The sequence below is a fragment of the Dermacentor albipictus genome, chromosome 3 (assembly GCF_038994185.2).
Source record: "Dermacentor albipictus isolate Rhodes 1998 colony chromosome 3, USDA_Dalb.pri_finalv2, whole genome shotgun sequence".
Classification (NCBI taxonomy): Eukaryota; Metazoa; Arthropoda; class Arachnida; order Ixodida; family Ixodidae; genus Dermacentor; species Dermacentor albipictus.
The window spans coordinates 13,875,742-13,892,947 of NC_091823.1; the positions used below are offsets into that span (position 1 = coordinate 13,875,742).

At 49.0% G+C, this 17,206-nt stretch overlaps 1 protein-coding gene and 1 non-coding gene across 3 annotated transcripts in view; both read left to right on the forward strand.

Moving 5' to 3' along the window:
* The window catches only part of LOC139057245 (proton channel OtopLc-like), a 107,946-nt gene that overhangs the window by 15,515 nt on the left and 75,225 nt on the right, over positions 1-17,206 (forward strand). Inside the window, exon 1 of one of the 2 annotated variants that reach the window (XM_070535114.1) lies at positions 8,061-8,269. The exons of the other annotated variant lie outside the window; for it this stretch is intronic. Coding sequence (XP_070391215.1) covers positions 8,076-8,269 — 194 coding nt within the window. The 5' untranslated portion in view covers positions 8,061-8,075. Of the gene's footprint in view, positions 1-8,060; positions 8,270-17,206 lie in introns of those variants that run through there. 2 annotated transcript variants of the gene reach the window in all.
* TRNAA-UGC (transfer RNA alanine (anticodon UGC)) lies at positions 10,665-10,741 on the forward strand. The gene is given in 2 exon segments: positions 10,665-10,701; positions 10,706-10,741. It is a non-coding gene; the product is annotated as a tRNA-Ala (tRNA).

Here is a 17,206-nt window from a genome sequence, read left to right on the forward strand (position 1 = left end):
CATTAAGTGCACCTGACCTGTACGAAAATTGTGAGCATGTACTGCTTCATTCACCATTGACAATAAACAATGTAAGCTTACTTGTTTCAAGTGTTTTTTTTTTCTGCCAGTTGAGGCCTCTCAGTCACCTGGCGACATATTAAAGATATCTCTAGTCATGTTAGAGTACGGCACACACGATTACCGCCCGGAAAGCGGTAACAAAACGCCTAAAATCAACGCGCGAGCTTCGCGGCGAGCCCTACCAGCCGCTACCGCAGCGGCCATAACGCGCACTACGTTGTGGTGATGATATTAGTTTTGATTTTGTCAGCGCCATCTCTCGATCGTATACTTTAGTTAACAACGCTTATATGTGGGGTTTTACGTGCCAAAACCACTTTCTGATTATGAGGCACGCCGTAGTGGAGGACTCCGGAAATTTAGACCACCTGGGGTTCTTTAACGTGCACTTAAATCTAAGTACACGGGTGTTTTCGCATTTCGCCCCCCTCGATATGCGGCCGCCGCGGCCGGGATTCGATCTCGCGACCTCGTGCTCAGCAGCCTAGCACCATAGCCACTGAGCAACCACGGCGGGTTTAGTTAGTTAACAACGCTACCGCTACTCTTATTTCCGTTGCACTGTGGAAGGTACAGTTTCCCTTCTCTAAGTTTATATAGGTGTTGTACATTTTGGCCATGTCAACAGTAAGAATCTGTCTGCTTTGGCGTTTACATTTGTGTTTTGAGAGCCAAGATGCGATTTCATTCCGCCGCGTCAACTGGCACCTTTCTAGATGAGTAAAAGTATTGTTACAATCGATAAGTACATCGTGGAGTGCTAGAACATCGATTTTGCTTACGATGCCCACATTAAATAAGAAATTCAGAAATAAACAACGGTGACCGGGGAAACTGTTAGATTTGTTACTGCTAATTTTGACAGCTGTCTCTCACTCTTTACACTTTTGAGTGCGCATATAATTCGTGTGTTCAGTGCAGAATAGCTGCATAAACATTCGTGGATGAGTGTTGATTTAGAACGGCGGCAATGTGCCAAAATACTGACACCCGAGCGAGACAGCTTTTCATGCAACTTTGTGGAACAACCCGAAACTTCTTTTTCGCTTCGCAAGAGCTTGTGCAATATTTCTGGGTAATTAACTAATTTGTCAGCGTAACGGCACGTGTAAGTCCACAGGCCTGTGTGCCACGTCTTACCAAATACAACAAAATTGATACGCAGCCATTCCCGCAGCTAGATGGTGTGATTTTGATCAGCAACCGATCTTGAGGAGGGCGGTTGGGCGGTGCTGGTGCCTTGTCGTCACGGCACAATTATGACAACTCGCCACGTCGACTTTAATACCGGTGTCGGCGCTATCAGCGTTGCCGGCTTCTGAGAAGCACGATTGAATACCGCGCAAGAGAAAAGTACAGTGTACACCACCGATGCGAAACTGACATACAATTTTAAAGCGTCGCGACGGAAAGCGCTTCCATGGCAGCGTCAGAACTTATGCCGTTGCGACAGAAAGTGGCACATTTCTAACGCCACGACAGAAAGTGTGTAGTCGCGACAGAGAGTTCCTGTTGTGACTTCAGAATCGCTGCCGCGATAAAAAGTTGTTGTTGCGACTTCATAAACTCTTGTTGTCACGACAGAATGTTTCTGTTGCGATGTCAGAATTTCTGTCGTAACGCCAGAATCGTTGTCGCGATAGAAAGTTGTTGCTACTTCATAAACTCTTGTTGTCGCGACAGAACGTTTCTGTTGCGACTTCAGAACTCTTGGTCGCCGCGACGGAATTTTTCTATTGCGACGTCAGAATTTCTGTCGTAACGTCAGAAATGTCTGTCGCAACTGCAGGAATTTCAGGATTCAAACGGGGTCTTTCCAAACGTACAAAGATTGAACAAAATTTTTCCAACGCTGTATGGCACACCTGTCCATGGTGTGGCGGCTCGCCATGGCTATACCACATTTCGTGGGGGTGTCAACATAGACTACCAAATTTAAATACCTTTTTAGGTAAATTTCAATTATCGAACACTTTAAAACATTGAGAGGCACAACTCGCCAGCTCTGACGCGGAGGTGCAGCTGGCGCTTTTGGATCACGTCAGGCAGGCGGCAGCGGCCAGTGGAGCACTGGACTCGGGGCCCCACCCATCGAGCTCATAACCTTTCATCCCAACCAATTTCAATAAAGCTATTCCTTCCTTCCTTCCTTCCTTCCTTCCTTCCTTCCTTCCTTCCTTCCTTCCTTCCTTCCTTCCTTCCTTCCTTCATATAAGAAAAAGCGCCGTCCTAGATTTCCCTCAAAGCGTTCCTGTGCAAATGTCGGTTCTTTATCGACGAGACAGTATAACACCAGTGAATTCACTTAAATATTTGGGTGTAATGTACATCGAAAAGCTTAATTGGAGTCTGCATGTAGAGCATATTACCTCAAAGGGAGCACGCGGAGTGGGAATGCTGCGCAGACTTAGCAGCAATCGATCAGGATTGCTTCGTTATGCCCTCATTATGATATATTTGGTGTATGTTCGCCCGATGGTAGAAATCGGCGGCGTTTTGTTTTCTGGCGGGCCTGCATACAAAATTCGGCCTCTTGTTCTATTAGAACGAGATGCATTACGTTTGTGTCTTGGGCTTCCTAAACGTGTCGCTATTGGCCTCGAGCTCCACCACTGGAAAAGCTGGCGCCACCGTCGGCGTGACGTGCTAGGAGGGATCACGTGGACATAGCGGCCGCGTCGGCTGCTTCGGGCGCGCCGAAGCGAGCTGAAAACGAGTATAAATTCCCTCGTACGCTGCGGTCCTTATTTAGTGGCGAAATTTTCCCGCTTCGAGTGTCTCCTTTACAACGCTTGAAAGCACTACAATTGGTAGTGGCTGCCCTCGAAGGCGCGTAACATGGCAGGCTACTGCTCGGTGCCGCAGGGCCGGACGCACGTAACGGAGGCCGGTGTCAGCCTTATTCACGCGTAGCCGCAGGACAAGAAGCTGCGTGAACCTTGGCTCGCGAAACATAAAACCCACAAACAGTCGTCGGCTATACAACTCGGGTATGCAGCAAGCACAGACGCGAGGAAGATTTCTGCTACGGCGCCCGGTCTGCGATGTTCTGAAAACGCGCACTGAGACGCTCGCCCGAGTCCGCTGCCCGACTAATGTCATGACGGTTTGGTCTATGAACTTGTCGATGCTATAGATACTGGCAAGTTCAGTGGAATGGAAAGGGAGCGGTAAGAAGCACATTTTAAAGAAGCATAGCATATGGCCATGTTTGTGTTATGAATTAATGCACTGGATTACAAAAAAATGGCTGTGGCTTAGGTAAGGTTAAGCCCAGGATGCGAAGCATACTAGCCTTTATTTTAGTTGTTGAACCACTATTTAGCTTGGTGAACTGCTGTTGCTTGGCTATATTTGGTTCGGCTAGACGAAGAAACAACTCACGCGTTACTCTGCTTCGCCTTGGACGCCCCGCCACCGCATTGGACGCGGTGAGCGTCGAGCAACGCAGCGTTCGGCGCGGCAACGAAATGTGCGCCTGAGCAAGCGACGCACGCCTGAGCCTTAGAAACAGCTCGTTTCTAAGGCAACACCGCATTCACTAGAGGCGCTTTTGTACCGCTTTGAAGCATCGTACTCGTGGCTCAGTGGTAGCGTCTCCGTCTCACACTCCGGAGACCCTGGTTCGATTCCCACCCAGCCCATCTTGCAAGAGTTGAGCCAAAGCCACTTCTCCTCTGTCGTGACGTCACGGTGTCACGTGGTATTCAAGGCGACACCGCCGCGCCTGAGGAGCTGGGTTGAGCTCTCGTAATATGCTTCGCATAAAAGGAGCAGCGGGAAATTGCACGCTGAGAACATCGATAAACATACAGTGCGACGCAACTCGAGAAATAATATTGAAAGGTCAAAGAATTTAGAAGAAAAAAAAATATTGAATCGTCGCGATGGCACATCACAGTCCCCGTAGGCATCGAAGTCTCTACAAGAAATTATTTTTGAACAGCTCTGATAGCGCCCACGCAACAATGGTTGCTTGCATACTGTCAACTGCTCATGTTCTGCGGCCTGAAGCTCATGGCACGGTGCGAAAACGCGCGCTCGGAGAAAGCGAAACAGTGCGCGGACAAGCACGCAGACGCGCAGTCGGTCGCTGCGAATATGCGCGATCGCTGCACTGAGGCTTCGTTCTATTACACTCCATTTAGTTATACAAACACTATAAGAACATATTTCACATAGTTTGCTCTCAGCGTTTACCTACCTTTCACGCAAGAAGCCGGTTCGGGAGACTCCATCACGGCGACCGCGCTCAGTGGCGTTCACTGTACGTTTTCGGTAAAGAGATAGCGTCTGTAAACGATTTTGTGCTTTCAGTTTGCCCAAGATTATTATTTAGACAGTAAGAAACTTCTCTCGTTTCGAAAGTACTTACAGAAATGTCCGGGAGAGCTCGCGCGTGGTGTTTTCAGTGAGCGCTGACAGCAAAACCTATGAGGAGCGCGCCACGTGATCCCTCATACTACGCCAGCGAGGCGCTTCCGATAGATGGCGACTCCGTAACTCCTCGCCGCCAATAGCGATATCTTATGTCAAGAAACACGCCTGCCCTCTCTTCTCATGCGATTCCGTATCCTAACAGTACAAACTTTCTTAAAGATATATGCATCGCCAGAGCGGAGATCACAATGCGTTTTCGTTAAGGAACCGGTCTCATTTTTTAACTATCAGTGGTATCACTCACGTGGCCCACAAGTTGTTTTCATGCTAAAAGTATTGGACCCATTAAATGTTCACCTATGCGAGGTGGTCTTATTAAATTTCTAAGTTCCAGTCGCTAAATTCGAATTTGATTATATTTTTCCAAACAACGCTAAACACCTTCCCTATCAATATCTGAATAGTATTTGGTAAGACTTCCGCACATCTAGATACAAATACCATTATAGCAACTAATGCTTCCGTCTGTGTAGAAAAGGCAGGTGTGGGCATTGTACCACCATATCTGAATTGGTCTTTTTCCTAAATATGGACAGCAGGGCTAGTAGGTTGTGATTGGCATTATGAAACAGCGTTCCAGCGCACAATTGAACACGGACGAGAAGAGGACAACGCAAACGCCGGACTTCAACTAAATTTTATTAGCGGACAACAGGTCTTTATGTACAGAGGGGGAGGCGAGAGAGGGGGGCGGGGGAGCGCTGTTGGTGCACCGGACAACACAAAAATATTTTCTTTGGTACAGGCGACAATCATTCGAGGCGTTGAAACCAAAGAAAAAGTGAAAAGAATAAAATTTAGTGCGGCGTTTGTCTTGTCCTTCTCTTCTCGTCCGTGTTCAATTGTGCGCTGGAACGATGTTTCATAATTGTCTTTTTCCATTCGGCTACCTGACTTCACGCCTATCTTTCAGGTGAAATTATTGGCAATTGTCTTATTTTTACACAGATTACCATTATCTCTGTCATCAGCCGTAATCTTAGCTGATTGCCTGTTTGTCTGCTCTTTACCGACCACACCCAAATTGTTAAATTCATTAGATGCTTTCTATTCTCTTCTCCCAAGACACTTACGTCTCGTTCGTTTAGTGTGGGCGCCAGGCCACAAAGGTCTAGCCTTATGCGAATATACAAATGCACTCGCAGAAGCATCCCACGATGGTCATATATAATCCCCATTTTACCTACGTCAGCTTTCATCACTTCGGCGCAATTCCGAAAATATACTACTACAAATAACTTCGCGAAATCATCGTCGGCAACATCTGATTTCCCGTATCTCAGTTTTCCTTAGAACAACAAATGGTGCTCCTCTTGAAAAATTGAAGTAACGATTACAAGACTGCGACGCCGAGTCCCGCCATTGAACTTTTGCCTACATAGGTCTGGTCTGAGTATACATCGCTTTTGTGCCCTTTATGCAATGAGAGTGGATCTCTGCAACACTTCTTTTTGACATGCCGCCGTTTCATTATTCAAAAGAAAAGAGTTTAGAAGAACCCTTCCAAAAGCTTAGCTTGAATTTGACTCTTCCTGTAATTCTTTCCTTTGGGGCTACTGTACTGTCTGTACAGCCACAGTAACGTTTGTGAAGCACTCTGCATTTCTCCGCGTGAGACAAAAAGAACTGCATGCTAGAATTCTTCTGTATACTTATTATGCTCACAAAATTCACAAAATGCCTAGATAACTGATTATTCATATCTGTAACGGTACACACATTGAATCCCATCTGCAAGATACTTATTTAATTTCATCCTAATATATTTTTAAAAGAAATAAGAATTACTAACATTTTTTTTTCACCACCCGATCATGGCCGATCCCCCAGAGTGGGTTGCGCCATTTCACCAGGGAACAAGAACAAGCTTTAACAAGGAGGCGTAATTTCTCCCCAGGAAGCGTTTCGCGCGGCGGCCCATGTTTGCTGAGCAGGTAGAAGCGGTGTGTCGACGCAGTCGTGCTCCACTGAGAACTTAAAAAGGCGGTGTCACATTCTGCCCATCCGTATGGCTTAGACTACCGCGCACCTGAGTCTGGAGCACGGTGTGTCTGGAGAGAGATCGCGCTCACGCTGGATTGCTCGGCGAGCACTGACGGCTGCCCGTGAGCGTGCGGGTACGGGAGGGAACACGGCCCGCTGAGACGACGACGGGACCCGTAGTGAAGGGGGGGATACGGCGAATGACAAAATGGAGTTGGAAGGGGCCGCGTTGCTTCTCGGGGCAAAAGCAAACGGGGAGGGGCGGGGGAGGAAGACGAGCGAAGAGGGGCAACGGGGCGGCCGGTTGCCAAGGCGCCGCTGCCTCCGCCGTCGCCAGCTCCGCAGCGCGTCCGCTGTCCTCCGAATGCGCGCGCTCTGATCGCCGGTGCGTCGTCGTACGTGCGAACTCGTCGCCGCGAGGGTCTTGTTTGCCGGCGCGCGGCACGTGCGTGCGCGGCGAATCGCGCGTCGCGAAGCCCTCGGAGGGGCCGCCGGCACGCCAAGAGCAGCGGTCGTGTTGTTCTTCGCCGCCGCCACAGTTACCACGGTTCACACGTCACACTGCGAAGAAGACGAGGAGGAGGAGAGGGACGCATCTCGCGGTTCGACCTGGCGACTGCCTCGCCCCAGAGGAAGGGGGAGGAAACCTCGTCGGTGCGACGTCCCGATCTGTGCGCATGTGGATGTGCAGAACGTCGTTGAGGTGCGCGCCCGACCGCCGCCGAGTGCGTTGTCCTCTGCTCTGGAGACAAGCAAGCACCGGCTTGGCGTTTCTATTTGTGATTGAACAGAGCACGGCTTCCTTTTGTTTCTCTCTGAACCCGTCATTCTCTCCGTGTATGACGGGACGCAGGTCGGCAGTTTGTTTATGCCAGCTCGACGCTCGAATTACGGGGCTCGTTAGCGAAGGGTCTTGTTCCTTGAGAGAGAGAAACTTGCGACTTCCAAGGCGACGCGAAAGTGCCATCGCGGTGTGTCGCGTCTGGCGCAGTTGGACGGCCGAGTAACTCGCCGTGGTGCGCGCTGCTAACCACCGGAGATTGGCGTACCGACGAAGAACCGAGGCTCGCGGTGTTGTTTTCTCACTTGATAAAAGCGCCGGTTGATCGAGCTCGTGGAGGGCCACTTCAGAGTGCTCTTTCCGGGAGCGTCCCACGCTGCCTCGCGCGGATAGCTTATCGGTAAAGCCTCCGTTTACTATGCGTCACAACGTGGGTGGCTAATCCAAACCTTCCGTTGTCTCTAAACCCTGCGTCGCGGCTGAAAGAGCTGCTTCCTATAGCCGTTTGCTATTCGCTGGGCCCCATGTGATCCCGAAGGGCGGGTGAGTGATATGCGCTGAGCCAGGAGTTTCGTTTTCATTGTTACACTACACTAGCGTTGAGGCTACGCTAGCTAGTATTAAGGCTGTTCGTCACTTCTTTCGACGCGGTAAGGGCAGGATTGATGTACGCGGCTTGGCTAGCGATCGCACGACCTTTCGTAATCGAGACCGCTAAACATTTAGACAAGGAAGGAAGCAGCGCTGCGGGACTGATTACCGTGGCTTGTTTCGGGCTTGACAGCGCAAGCATCGACATTGGGTTGCCATGCTGGTGACGTCTCCGGATAAGCCGGGCCGTCTGGCCGGACTGTCGGCACTTCTCGTGCGTCGCCTGAGCCGGTGCCTGCCAACGTCGGGAAGGCTTCCGTGCGACCGATGCGGCTACGATGGTTCGCCGAATAGCGGCCCTGGGTGCGACTACTGCAGGCCGAGGAAGAAAGTCCAGTTCATCGTGGGCAAGTGAGTTGGCAACGGTCGAACTGCTTCTCTGGCACCATAGCTTAGTTCAAATACGCAACTGTGCGCATGCGTCGACGCTTGGTTTTCATCGTGCTCTGTCCGCTTTGCATGGTTCGGCTGTCGTGCTTACAGTGTGCCATGCATAGGTATACATACAACGATCTTGCGCGCACAGTATATAGTGCACGGCTGACAGTTCAGTCGGTACGCTTTGATCTTTCGATTGCTCCGTCGGAGCGAAGACGTGTACACTATAAATGGAGTAAGATTCAGGTCTAACTAAATCCACGAACTATGGCTCTACCGTTCTGTAGTTAGAATAAATAAATGTGTGAGGAGAGTACCGGGGCGAATGAAGAGTGTCTGCGCGATTTTTACCTTAAGGTTTCATCGCATCGCTCATTACGTTCCTCCTTCCCTATAATGTAGGGCTTCGCAAGATAGAGCGCTTTCAGTCAAGTCGACCACCCTGACGTTCTGTGAATAAATCATCTTTTTCTCATCAAAATAAGTTGTCACGAGTGTGGCTGGTACGTCAAGGGTACATTTGCACTCTCAGGAGTGACTTGGTAGTTGTGGGCGCGAGACGGACGAGACTCTCGTGGGCGTGCGCGCGTCCCACGAGAGTCTCGTCCATTTCGTCCTGTTGAGTGTCTTGTCATGTGACAGTGACAGCATTGACAGTTACCGTGACGGTGCGGGCTGTCTACATGACTGGCGGTCACGTAGTGATAGATGTCATGTGATGAAAAGCCTTGCCTTGAAAAGTGTCGTGAAAGATAGGCCGCTTTGGTAGCACGTTTTCGTACTATCATTACAATATTTTTTATGATGTCGACGTACGCCTGTTCTTCGGCCTTGGGCATGAAAGGAAAAAGGGAAGGGAGGCTGCAGAAAAGACTGCTTGCGAAACATCGCACACCTTGTGGCTTTAGTGAGACGTTTGTGGGGCAGTTCAACGTTTAATTGAAGGGGGTGACGCGAAGTGTTGTTTTGGCACTGTGTGGGCGATGCTGAAAATTTAAAATTATTAACGCACTTCAGGCTTTAAATATTTCTCCCCGTTTCTTGCGCGAAAGTTGACTGTACGCAAGTGTTTAATGAACACCTAGGCTCTTGTTGCATATAACTTGAATTATCATCTGCGCTTCATTGTCATCCCCACCTTTACCCTCATCTTTCTTCTCATTCCTGTCTTTGATAGGTAGGAGGGAATTTCGATGTTATTTTTCAACATCGCGTGCGTAAGTCCGCAAATCCGGATAATGCACTAATTATTCGACTAAGAGGTGTCGATAAATCGGAATAAACTTTAAATTTCGTTACTGAATGTGTGATGGGTTCGTGTATCTATGAGAGGGCGCAATGCACAATTTTATGAGCGAAATGTTAACGGATATAGCAAAAAGACCTGTCATATATCCACGCTTTCCATACCGGCGTTGGCCTGCATGTCTGTTCGCTGCTTAATTCACATACGTAGTGTACGCTGGGTGCGGCTGCACTCCCAGAACTTTACCGCATGATTTAAAATAAAAAAAGGGGCATATCCCGGCCTTCCGCGTGTGATTCTGGTATGGACGTCAAATCACCTAATCGTGTACCTGCTGGGCACACCGCCAGGGGAATCTGCCGTCTACGGCGGGGCAATCTGAACACTGATAATTCAAGATACGTGCAGTTGCTCGTCTTCCGGCTTTGCTACAGTTACATTGTATTCAACAAATTGAGCTCAAGAAGTGATATTTCGTTGCAGCTGGCCTTAAACTGTGGTCCTTGCTGCTGACCGGGACAGCGTGCCGACCTAATTGCTCTGAAAGACTTAAAAAAAAAAAAACATGAACGTTGTGCCAACGCATTCTCTGTTTACTTTCCCCGGCCTCGAGGCGGTTCCGATGATTTGAGATGAGGACGGCGGCAGCAGGTCGGTGCGGGCTGTCTTACGTGGGTTCGGCAATTTACCTTCAAGGTCGTATCGCTGAAAGCTCAATTACGGCGAGTTGTCCGATGGGCCCTGTTATGGGGAAAGCCTCGATCTCTCTTTATATCGCATTATACACGCTACAAAAACGTATCAAGCTCATCTGCTATGTTTACATTTCACGCTCAAGGTCACGGCTGGCTCAGCAATTTTTTGGATGTGCAACACCTTAGATTTTTAGCTCACTACGAAGTAGGCATGGACAAGGACGGTTTGAAGTAAACTGAGCTCAAGAGGCCTCAAGAGTCAGTACAAAAGGAAAATTTTTTGTCATGGCTGTAAATTTCTGAAGATTCGGCAGGCCTAGATTGCGACAGCTGACTGAAAAAAAAAAAAACTTGCCACAGGTGGGGAACAATCACACAACCTCCGCATTTCGCTGGATGGGGAAACGGAAGTGGATGGGGAAACGGCGCCGCGGTAGCTCAATTGGTAGAGCATCGCACGTGCGCGAAATGCGAAGGTTGTGGGATCGTTCCCCACCTGCGGCAAGTTGTTTTTTTTCATCCACTCTCCTTTCCATTAATTTATCGTTTCTTTATTTCATTTATTAAACACAAGTTATTTCCCCTATGTTGTCCTTGGTGCCAGTGTTTGTAGGCTTCTTATGTTATGACTAATAAAAATCGGCCCCTCGGTTAACCCCCTTTCTTCTCGTTCATATATATATATATATATATATATATATATATATATATATATATATATATATATATATATATATATATATATATATATCGCACATCTCTGGAGCACAATGCCTAGGCTCTAGCACCATTGAGTCGCGGGCTCATTGACACCACGTGATGCATATAACCAAGCCGTTCACCCCAAAATCGCTATGTGAAAAGCAGAGCTTTTCTCTTTCTTTTAATGTGGAATGGAACGCGTCTGTTTTGTTGACAAGAAACACATATGGTGTCTTCGACGTCTAGGACATCGACCCTGGTTTGAGTGTTTTTGCCTGAGGTCCTGGCACTTGAGAGCGGTGCGCCGAGAAGAAAATAACCTCGCTTCATTATCCGATTGACAGGGTCCGGTACAGGAAACAACAAGAAAACACGCCCAAGATATTAATGATAAGGGTATACATACAAGCGACGCTGTGATAAGATGACGGAAAAAGTAGTTTTGCGGACTCATTCGCGATTTCTATTGAAGCCTACTGCATCATTCATGCTCACATTTATTTTATTGTCACCTTCTGCTTCCACGTCTGGATTTAATTACTTCTGCGGTTTTCGCCGTTATGTTTTTGCGTTCACTGCCCGGCACTACACAGCACTACACAGCTTGTCGCACAACGATGCTACAAGCTGTATTCGAAAAATGTGCTATGTGCAACTGGCAGAATTTATTAAACCTGCATCATGGCTTATTCATCGCTTTTTTTTTCGCACGCTGTGCGCGGTAGTCACGTTTGCATTATCAACTACTCCAAGTAACGCCACCGCTAAGCATGTGTGATTCCCAACTTCCCATTTGTCGGAGAAAGTAAGAATCGGCATTTTCTCAGCCTCTGTGGTTTTGGAGCAGTGAAAGTACCAAAGGGTTCCGAGTACGCGGTCTCACGACAGGTCAGCCCACGTGCGCAGTGACATTGCAACTTTTGACAAGGATTGCGCAGCGCGCGGAAAACGTTGTTTAACAACTTTGGCGACATAACGGCCCCAGGCGAACATTCTCAGTGGACGCCTACATGCTTTCCGCACGGTTACAGGCTGCAGTGGCCGCAATTAGTGACACAACGTCGAGGCTAGCAAAGAAACGAAGCCGATGAAGATCGCGCAACTAGCGATGTAAAGGAGACCGTATATATATGTGTCCTGTATAGCGGCAACGCAATACGCGGAGATCTGCAAGGTGTACTCTACTTCGCAATGATCTGGCACTGGGGCGGCAGCTACGAGGCGTGCTCCCGCTTTCGAGACTGAACCTATGACGCTCTGACGCGGAGGAACACATGGTGTTGTCAGCTATGTAGCGTTAGCCAAGCTGTTCAGATTAAAAAAAAATAAAAAATGTTGAAGTATACAAATATAAGACCTGTAATATTTGGTCGTCAGAGGTTTGACGATCGAACGCTGCAGTTCTGGAGATCGTATCTCGCACCGTGTTTTTCAGTTTTATCTTTTCATTCTATAGAATTCATTTTTTCTTCATTCTTTTCATTCTACAGAACAGCTGTATACCAGCTGTATAATACAGCTGGTATACAGCTGTTCTCTGGGACATCCTATATACAGGGTGTTTCACTTAATTTGAGCCAAACATTAAAAGTATGCAAATGCCACGTAGCGAGACCCAACCAAGGTAAGGTTGTTTGCCGCAGCTTGCAGATGCTCAGATTATTTTTTGCATTCCGCCTAATTAAACGATCAGTCTTAATTAATCAACTCAATTATTATAATCAGATGAAAAGTGTCAGTGAGGAAATCGTAGAGCAACATGAGAAATTCGTGATGATTTCTGTAGAACCCTTGTACGTAGCGAATTCACGTATGACATAAATTGACATATTCAATTTATCAGCTTTTAATAATTTAATTGATGCCGTTTACAGAACCGCGATGTCTGTTCTTGATGCAGAGCTATTAATTTGTAAACTTCCTGCTTCTTTCTTTCTCGAATTTTTGAAAATCTTTTTAACGAAATTCAGATCCTAAATAGAAATTTCGCTTTCAACAGCCACTAAAATTTATCTTTCTTTCTCAAATGCAAGAAATTTCATTAAAGTAGGTCCAGGGGTTAGGTCAGAAAAACGCTTCTGCGTTTTACATGTATTTGAATAGGTGGCGTCGGAGTTGGGCCCTAGCTAAAGTTTCCTCTTAACACCACGTTTAGGTGCATTACTCGCTTGTTTCGTCCAGAATAAACCGCGGAACTTTGCGTCGTCTGCAAGACTCCTCGGAGAGAGAGAGAGAGAGAGAGAGAGATATTGTAGGAGCAAAACCGTCTGTAATTTGTTACGTCTAATGCGTGACTAAACAAATAAGCCAGTGGTTTACTTGCGATACGCACGTATGCCTGACTCTTATTTACGCAGCGCTCAGTTCGTAGAGATAGCTACGGCCGCTCGATGAAAACATGCGAGCACGTGTATTTTTCATCCAGTGGCTGTGGTATAGCTAAATCATTCTGTCCTCCATCTTTTGTGGCGCGTGCATTTTCCCGTTACGCGCGTATGCAAAGCGTTCTCAGAGAGCAGCCGGGGCCGCAGCTCATTCCGCGAGTGCGTAAGAACCGCGCGTCTTCGCAATGACCTTGAGACGGGACTCTTTTGTCTTGCGCCCAGTGCACGTCGCGAAGTGCGCGCGACAGCGCTCTGTAGCGCCGGCTCATAGAGCATGCAGAAGCGATTCTTCACAGGCATTGGCAGCCTCGACACCTCTGACGTCGTTTGGCGCCCCGCATCGCGAGCGGACCCCCACCTGTCTTCGTCCGCGGGGTTCCCATCGGGCATGCACTGCACATCAATTATGTGCAGTTGCGTTCAGCGCTGTTGAAGAAAAAAAATGACGCGGATGCCTGTTTCGTGCCTATTCATGCGCGCGTTGTCGTCTGCTCGCCTTCCGTACAATATTTTGTCACTACAATAGCAGAAGTATCCGACGCAAGAACGATAATTACGTTGTTGCCGGTGTTACATTCGTACCTGTAGAAACGCTGCAATTTAATTAACAGTGAGAAACGGGTCGCTTTATAATGATATACGTGCGATCCATACGGAAAAAACAGCACACGGACTGCGAGCAGTTGATTATGGGCAGTCAGGCTACTTACGCAACTTCTTTACGAAGGACTACGCAAATTTATTAAAATATTATGCCATAGGGCCAACCGTGCGATTAACAAAAATTGATTTATATGTCTTGCTTGTACTAACATTTTGATTACATTCCGATGTGCCTATAACTATATACAGTGTGACGAAGACGATCGGCAGACTGAAAAGCCCCGTTGCCATCGCGTGGCACGTACCCAGTTCGTTCGCTGGCTGCGCCCGACCTGCTGGTGCTGAGTTTGTCGCTGCCGCTCTACAAGCCGAATAAACCCCCTTTACAATTGGTGGAGCTGCGGGGTACAACCAGAATTCTGGAACTTCGTAATCGGACACTGCAGCCCGTCTTCATAATGCCGGAAGAAGGACCACCACAACCACAACCCGCTGCCCCGGTGACTACCGTGGTCTGCCCCGGCCCGTTGCGGCAACGCGACCCACCCATCTTCAGTGGTACAGAAGACCATGATGTCGAAGACTGGCTCGCTGACTACGACCGGGTGAGCATCCACAACCACTGGGACGACACCAAAAAACTTAATTACGTATCGTTTTACTTGAGCGGTGTCGCCAGCGTGTGGCACCGCAACCACGAACGTGATCTGACGACGTGGACGGCCTTCAAGACTAACTTGACTGAGGTATTCGGGCGCCCCGCAGTTCGCAAGCTTCGCGCCGAGCAACGTTTGCGTGGCCGTGCGCAACAGTGCGGGGAGACATTTACGAGCTATATAGAAGATGTTGTCGACCTCTGCAATCGCGTTGACGTCGCAATGCCTGATGCCGAGAAGATCCGCCATATCCTAAAAGGCATTGAAGACGACGCCTTCCAGATGCTGTTGGCGAAAAATCCCTCGACAGTCTCTGAACTCGTCAGCCTGTGTCAAAGCTTTGACGAACTGCGCAAACAACGCGTAGCCACCCGCCAATCTACACCTCAGGCCACTTCAATGTCGAGCTTGGGTGCTGCCCCGGATAACACTTCGCTGCTGCTACAGATCAAGGAGTTCGTCCGTGAAGAGGTGGCTCGTCAGCTTTCCTTGATTCCATTTGCACACGGCCAGCCGAGTACTCCGTTGGCGCCCGCTCTCCAATCTCTTATCAAGGAGCAGGTAGCCGACCACATTTCGCCTTCTCTTCAACAGGCTCCGACGGCCGCTCCCCTGACGTACGCCGAAGTCGCGATGAGGCCTGCGCCACAGACCTACGGCCCCCTTCGCCCACCTTTGCGCCCACCCGTATCCCCTCCAGTCCGTCCACTGGCGAACTATGGACGACCACAAGACCATTGGCGCACGGAAGACAACCGTCCGATTTGTTTTTATTGTGGCCGTGCTGGACACGTGGCACGTCACTGTCGCCTGCTTACACCGAACGTCACGAACAATGCGCGTCCGTATGCACCACGTTTCCAACAACGCCGCAACTATTCGGACGCCTTTGAATCTCCTTCTGCCGTCGACACCGCATTCTCCGCCGCTCGCCGTTCACCTTCTCCTCGCCGCCGCTCGCTTTCCCCCATGCACCGGCGGCGGAGCCCTTTGCGCCAGGAAAACTAAATATCGCAGTTCAGGAGGCGAGAACTGCGGTGCCAGCGAAATGTATAAGGCCTCACATTTCTCCGAAGAATGTTATTGAAGTCGCAATCGAAGGAACATTGACGCTAGCACTTGTCGACACCGGCGCTGCACTTTCAGCGATAGATGCCCGTATTTGCCGCAAGATCGGAAAAGTGACGACGCCGCTTTCTGGACTGTCTCTTCGAACTGCCAACGCGCAGCACGTCGAGCCATCCGGCGCCTGCACTGCTCGTGTCGTAATTCAGGATGTCCTCTATATCATAGAATTCATCGTGTTGCCATCATGTTCACACGACGTCATATTAGGTTGGGACTTTCTCTCCACACATCATGCGATCATTGACTGCGCCCGCGCTGAAATCGAGCTGTTTCAGTTTTCGACCGATATTATCACTGACCATAAGGACCATTGTCGCAAAATCGCTGTTTCAGATGACACCGTTATACCTGCCTGGTCTTCCACTCTTGTCAGTGTCTCTTGCGAATCTGTAGATGACGGCACAGTACTCTTCACTCCGTCTGAACTCTTAGTTCGCCGCCGTTCACTACCACTGCCGTTCGCCGTCCTCGAGTTCAAAGCTGCTGCCTCTCTCATGTGCGTCTCCAACCCATCGGCTGAACCAATTACTCTACGCCGCCGTGAAAGCCTTGGCAGAGCAGAGCCACTGACCTCATCTTCGATTTTTGACACGATGGACGACTCCACTTATCTTGCTGCTCTCGAGGCATCGCCTCCTCAGTCACTGCCGCGTTCTTTTACGCCAGCTATTGCCAGTGACCTTACGACGAAACAGCGCGACGAACTTCTTCGCTTGCTCCAAGGCTTCTCTTCGTCTTTTGACTGCCAAGCAACATCACTCGGCCGCACAACGACTGTTTCGCACACTATCGACACTGGGAACCATGCACCAATTCGACAGCGTCCCTACCGAGTATCGGCGACTGAAAGGCGCGTTATCAATGACCAGGTGAACGATATGCTCAATCGCAGTGTCATCCAGCCTTCTAGTAGTCCTTGGGCATCACCAGTCGTCCTAGTTAAAAAGAAAGACGGCACCATACGATTTTGCGTCGATTATCGAAGGCTTAATAAGATTACCCGAAAGGATGTCTACCCGTTGCCACGTATTGACGACGCACTTGACTGTTTGCAAGGAGCGGAGTTTTTTTTCCTCCTTAGATCTCCGTTCTGGCTACTGGCAGGTGCCCATGGCTGACGCTGACTGTTCAAAAACCGCGTATTCCTCTCAGATGTCCTGCAGTCACTCTTATCTGAATGCCAAATTATTCACCGCACTACTACTGCTTATCATCCACAGACCAATGGCTTAACAGAACGATTCAACAGAACTCTTGGTGACATGCTCTCAATGTATGTTGCATCTGACCACTCCAACTGGGACCTTGTACTTCCGTTCGTCACTTACGCATATAACACTGCCTCTCAAGCCACTACCGGATTCTCACCATTTTTTCTGCTTTACGGCCGCCATCCCTCCAGCACCATTGATACGGTTCTCCCGTACCGGCCTGACCCTGCTGAATGCTCACCTGTTGCTACGGTTGCTCAGCACGCCGAGAAATGCCGCCAACTG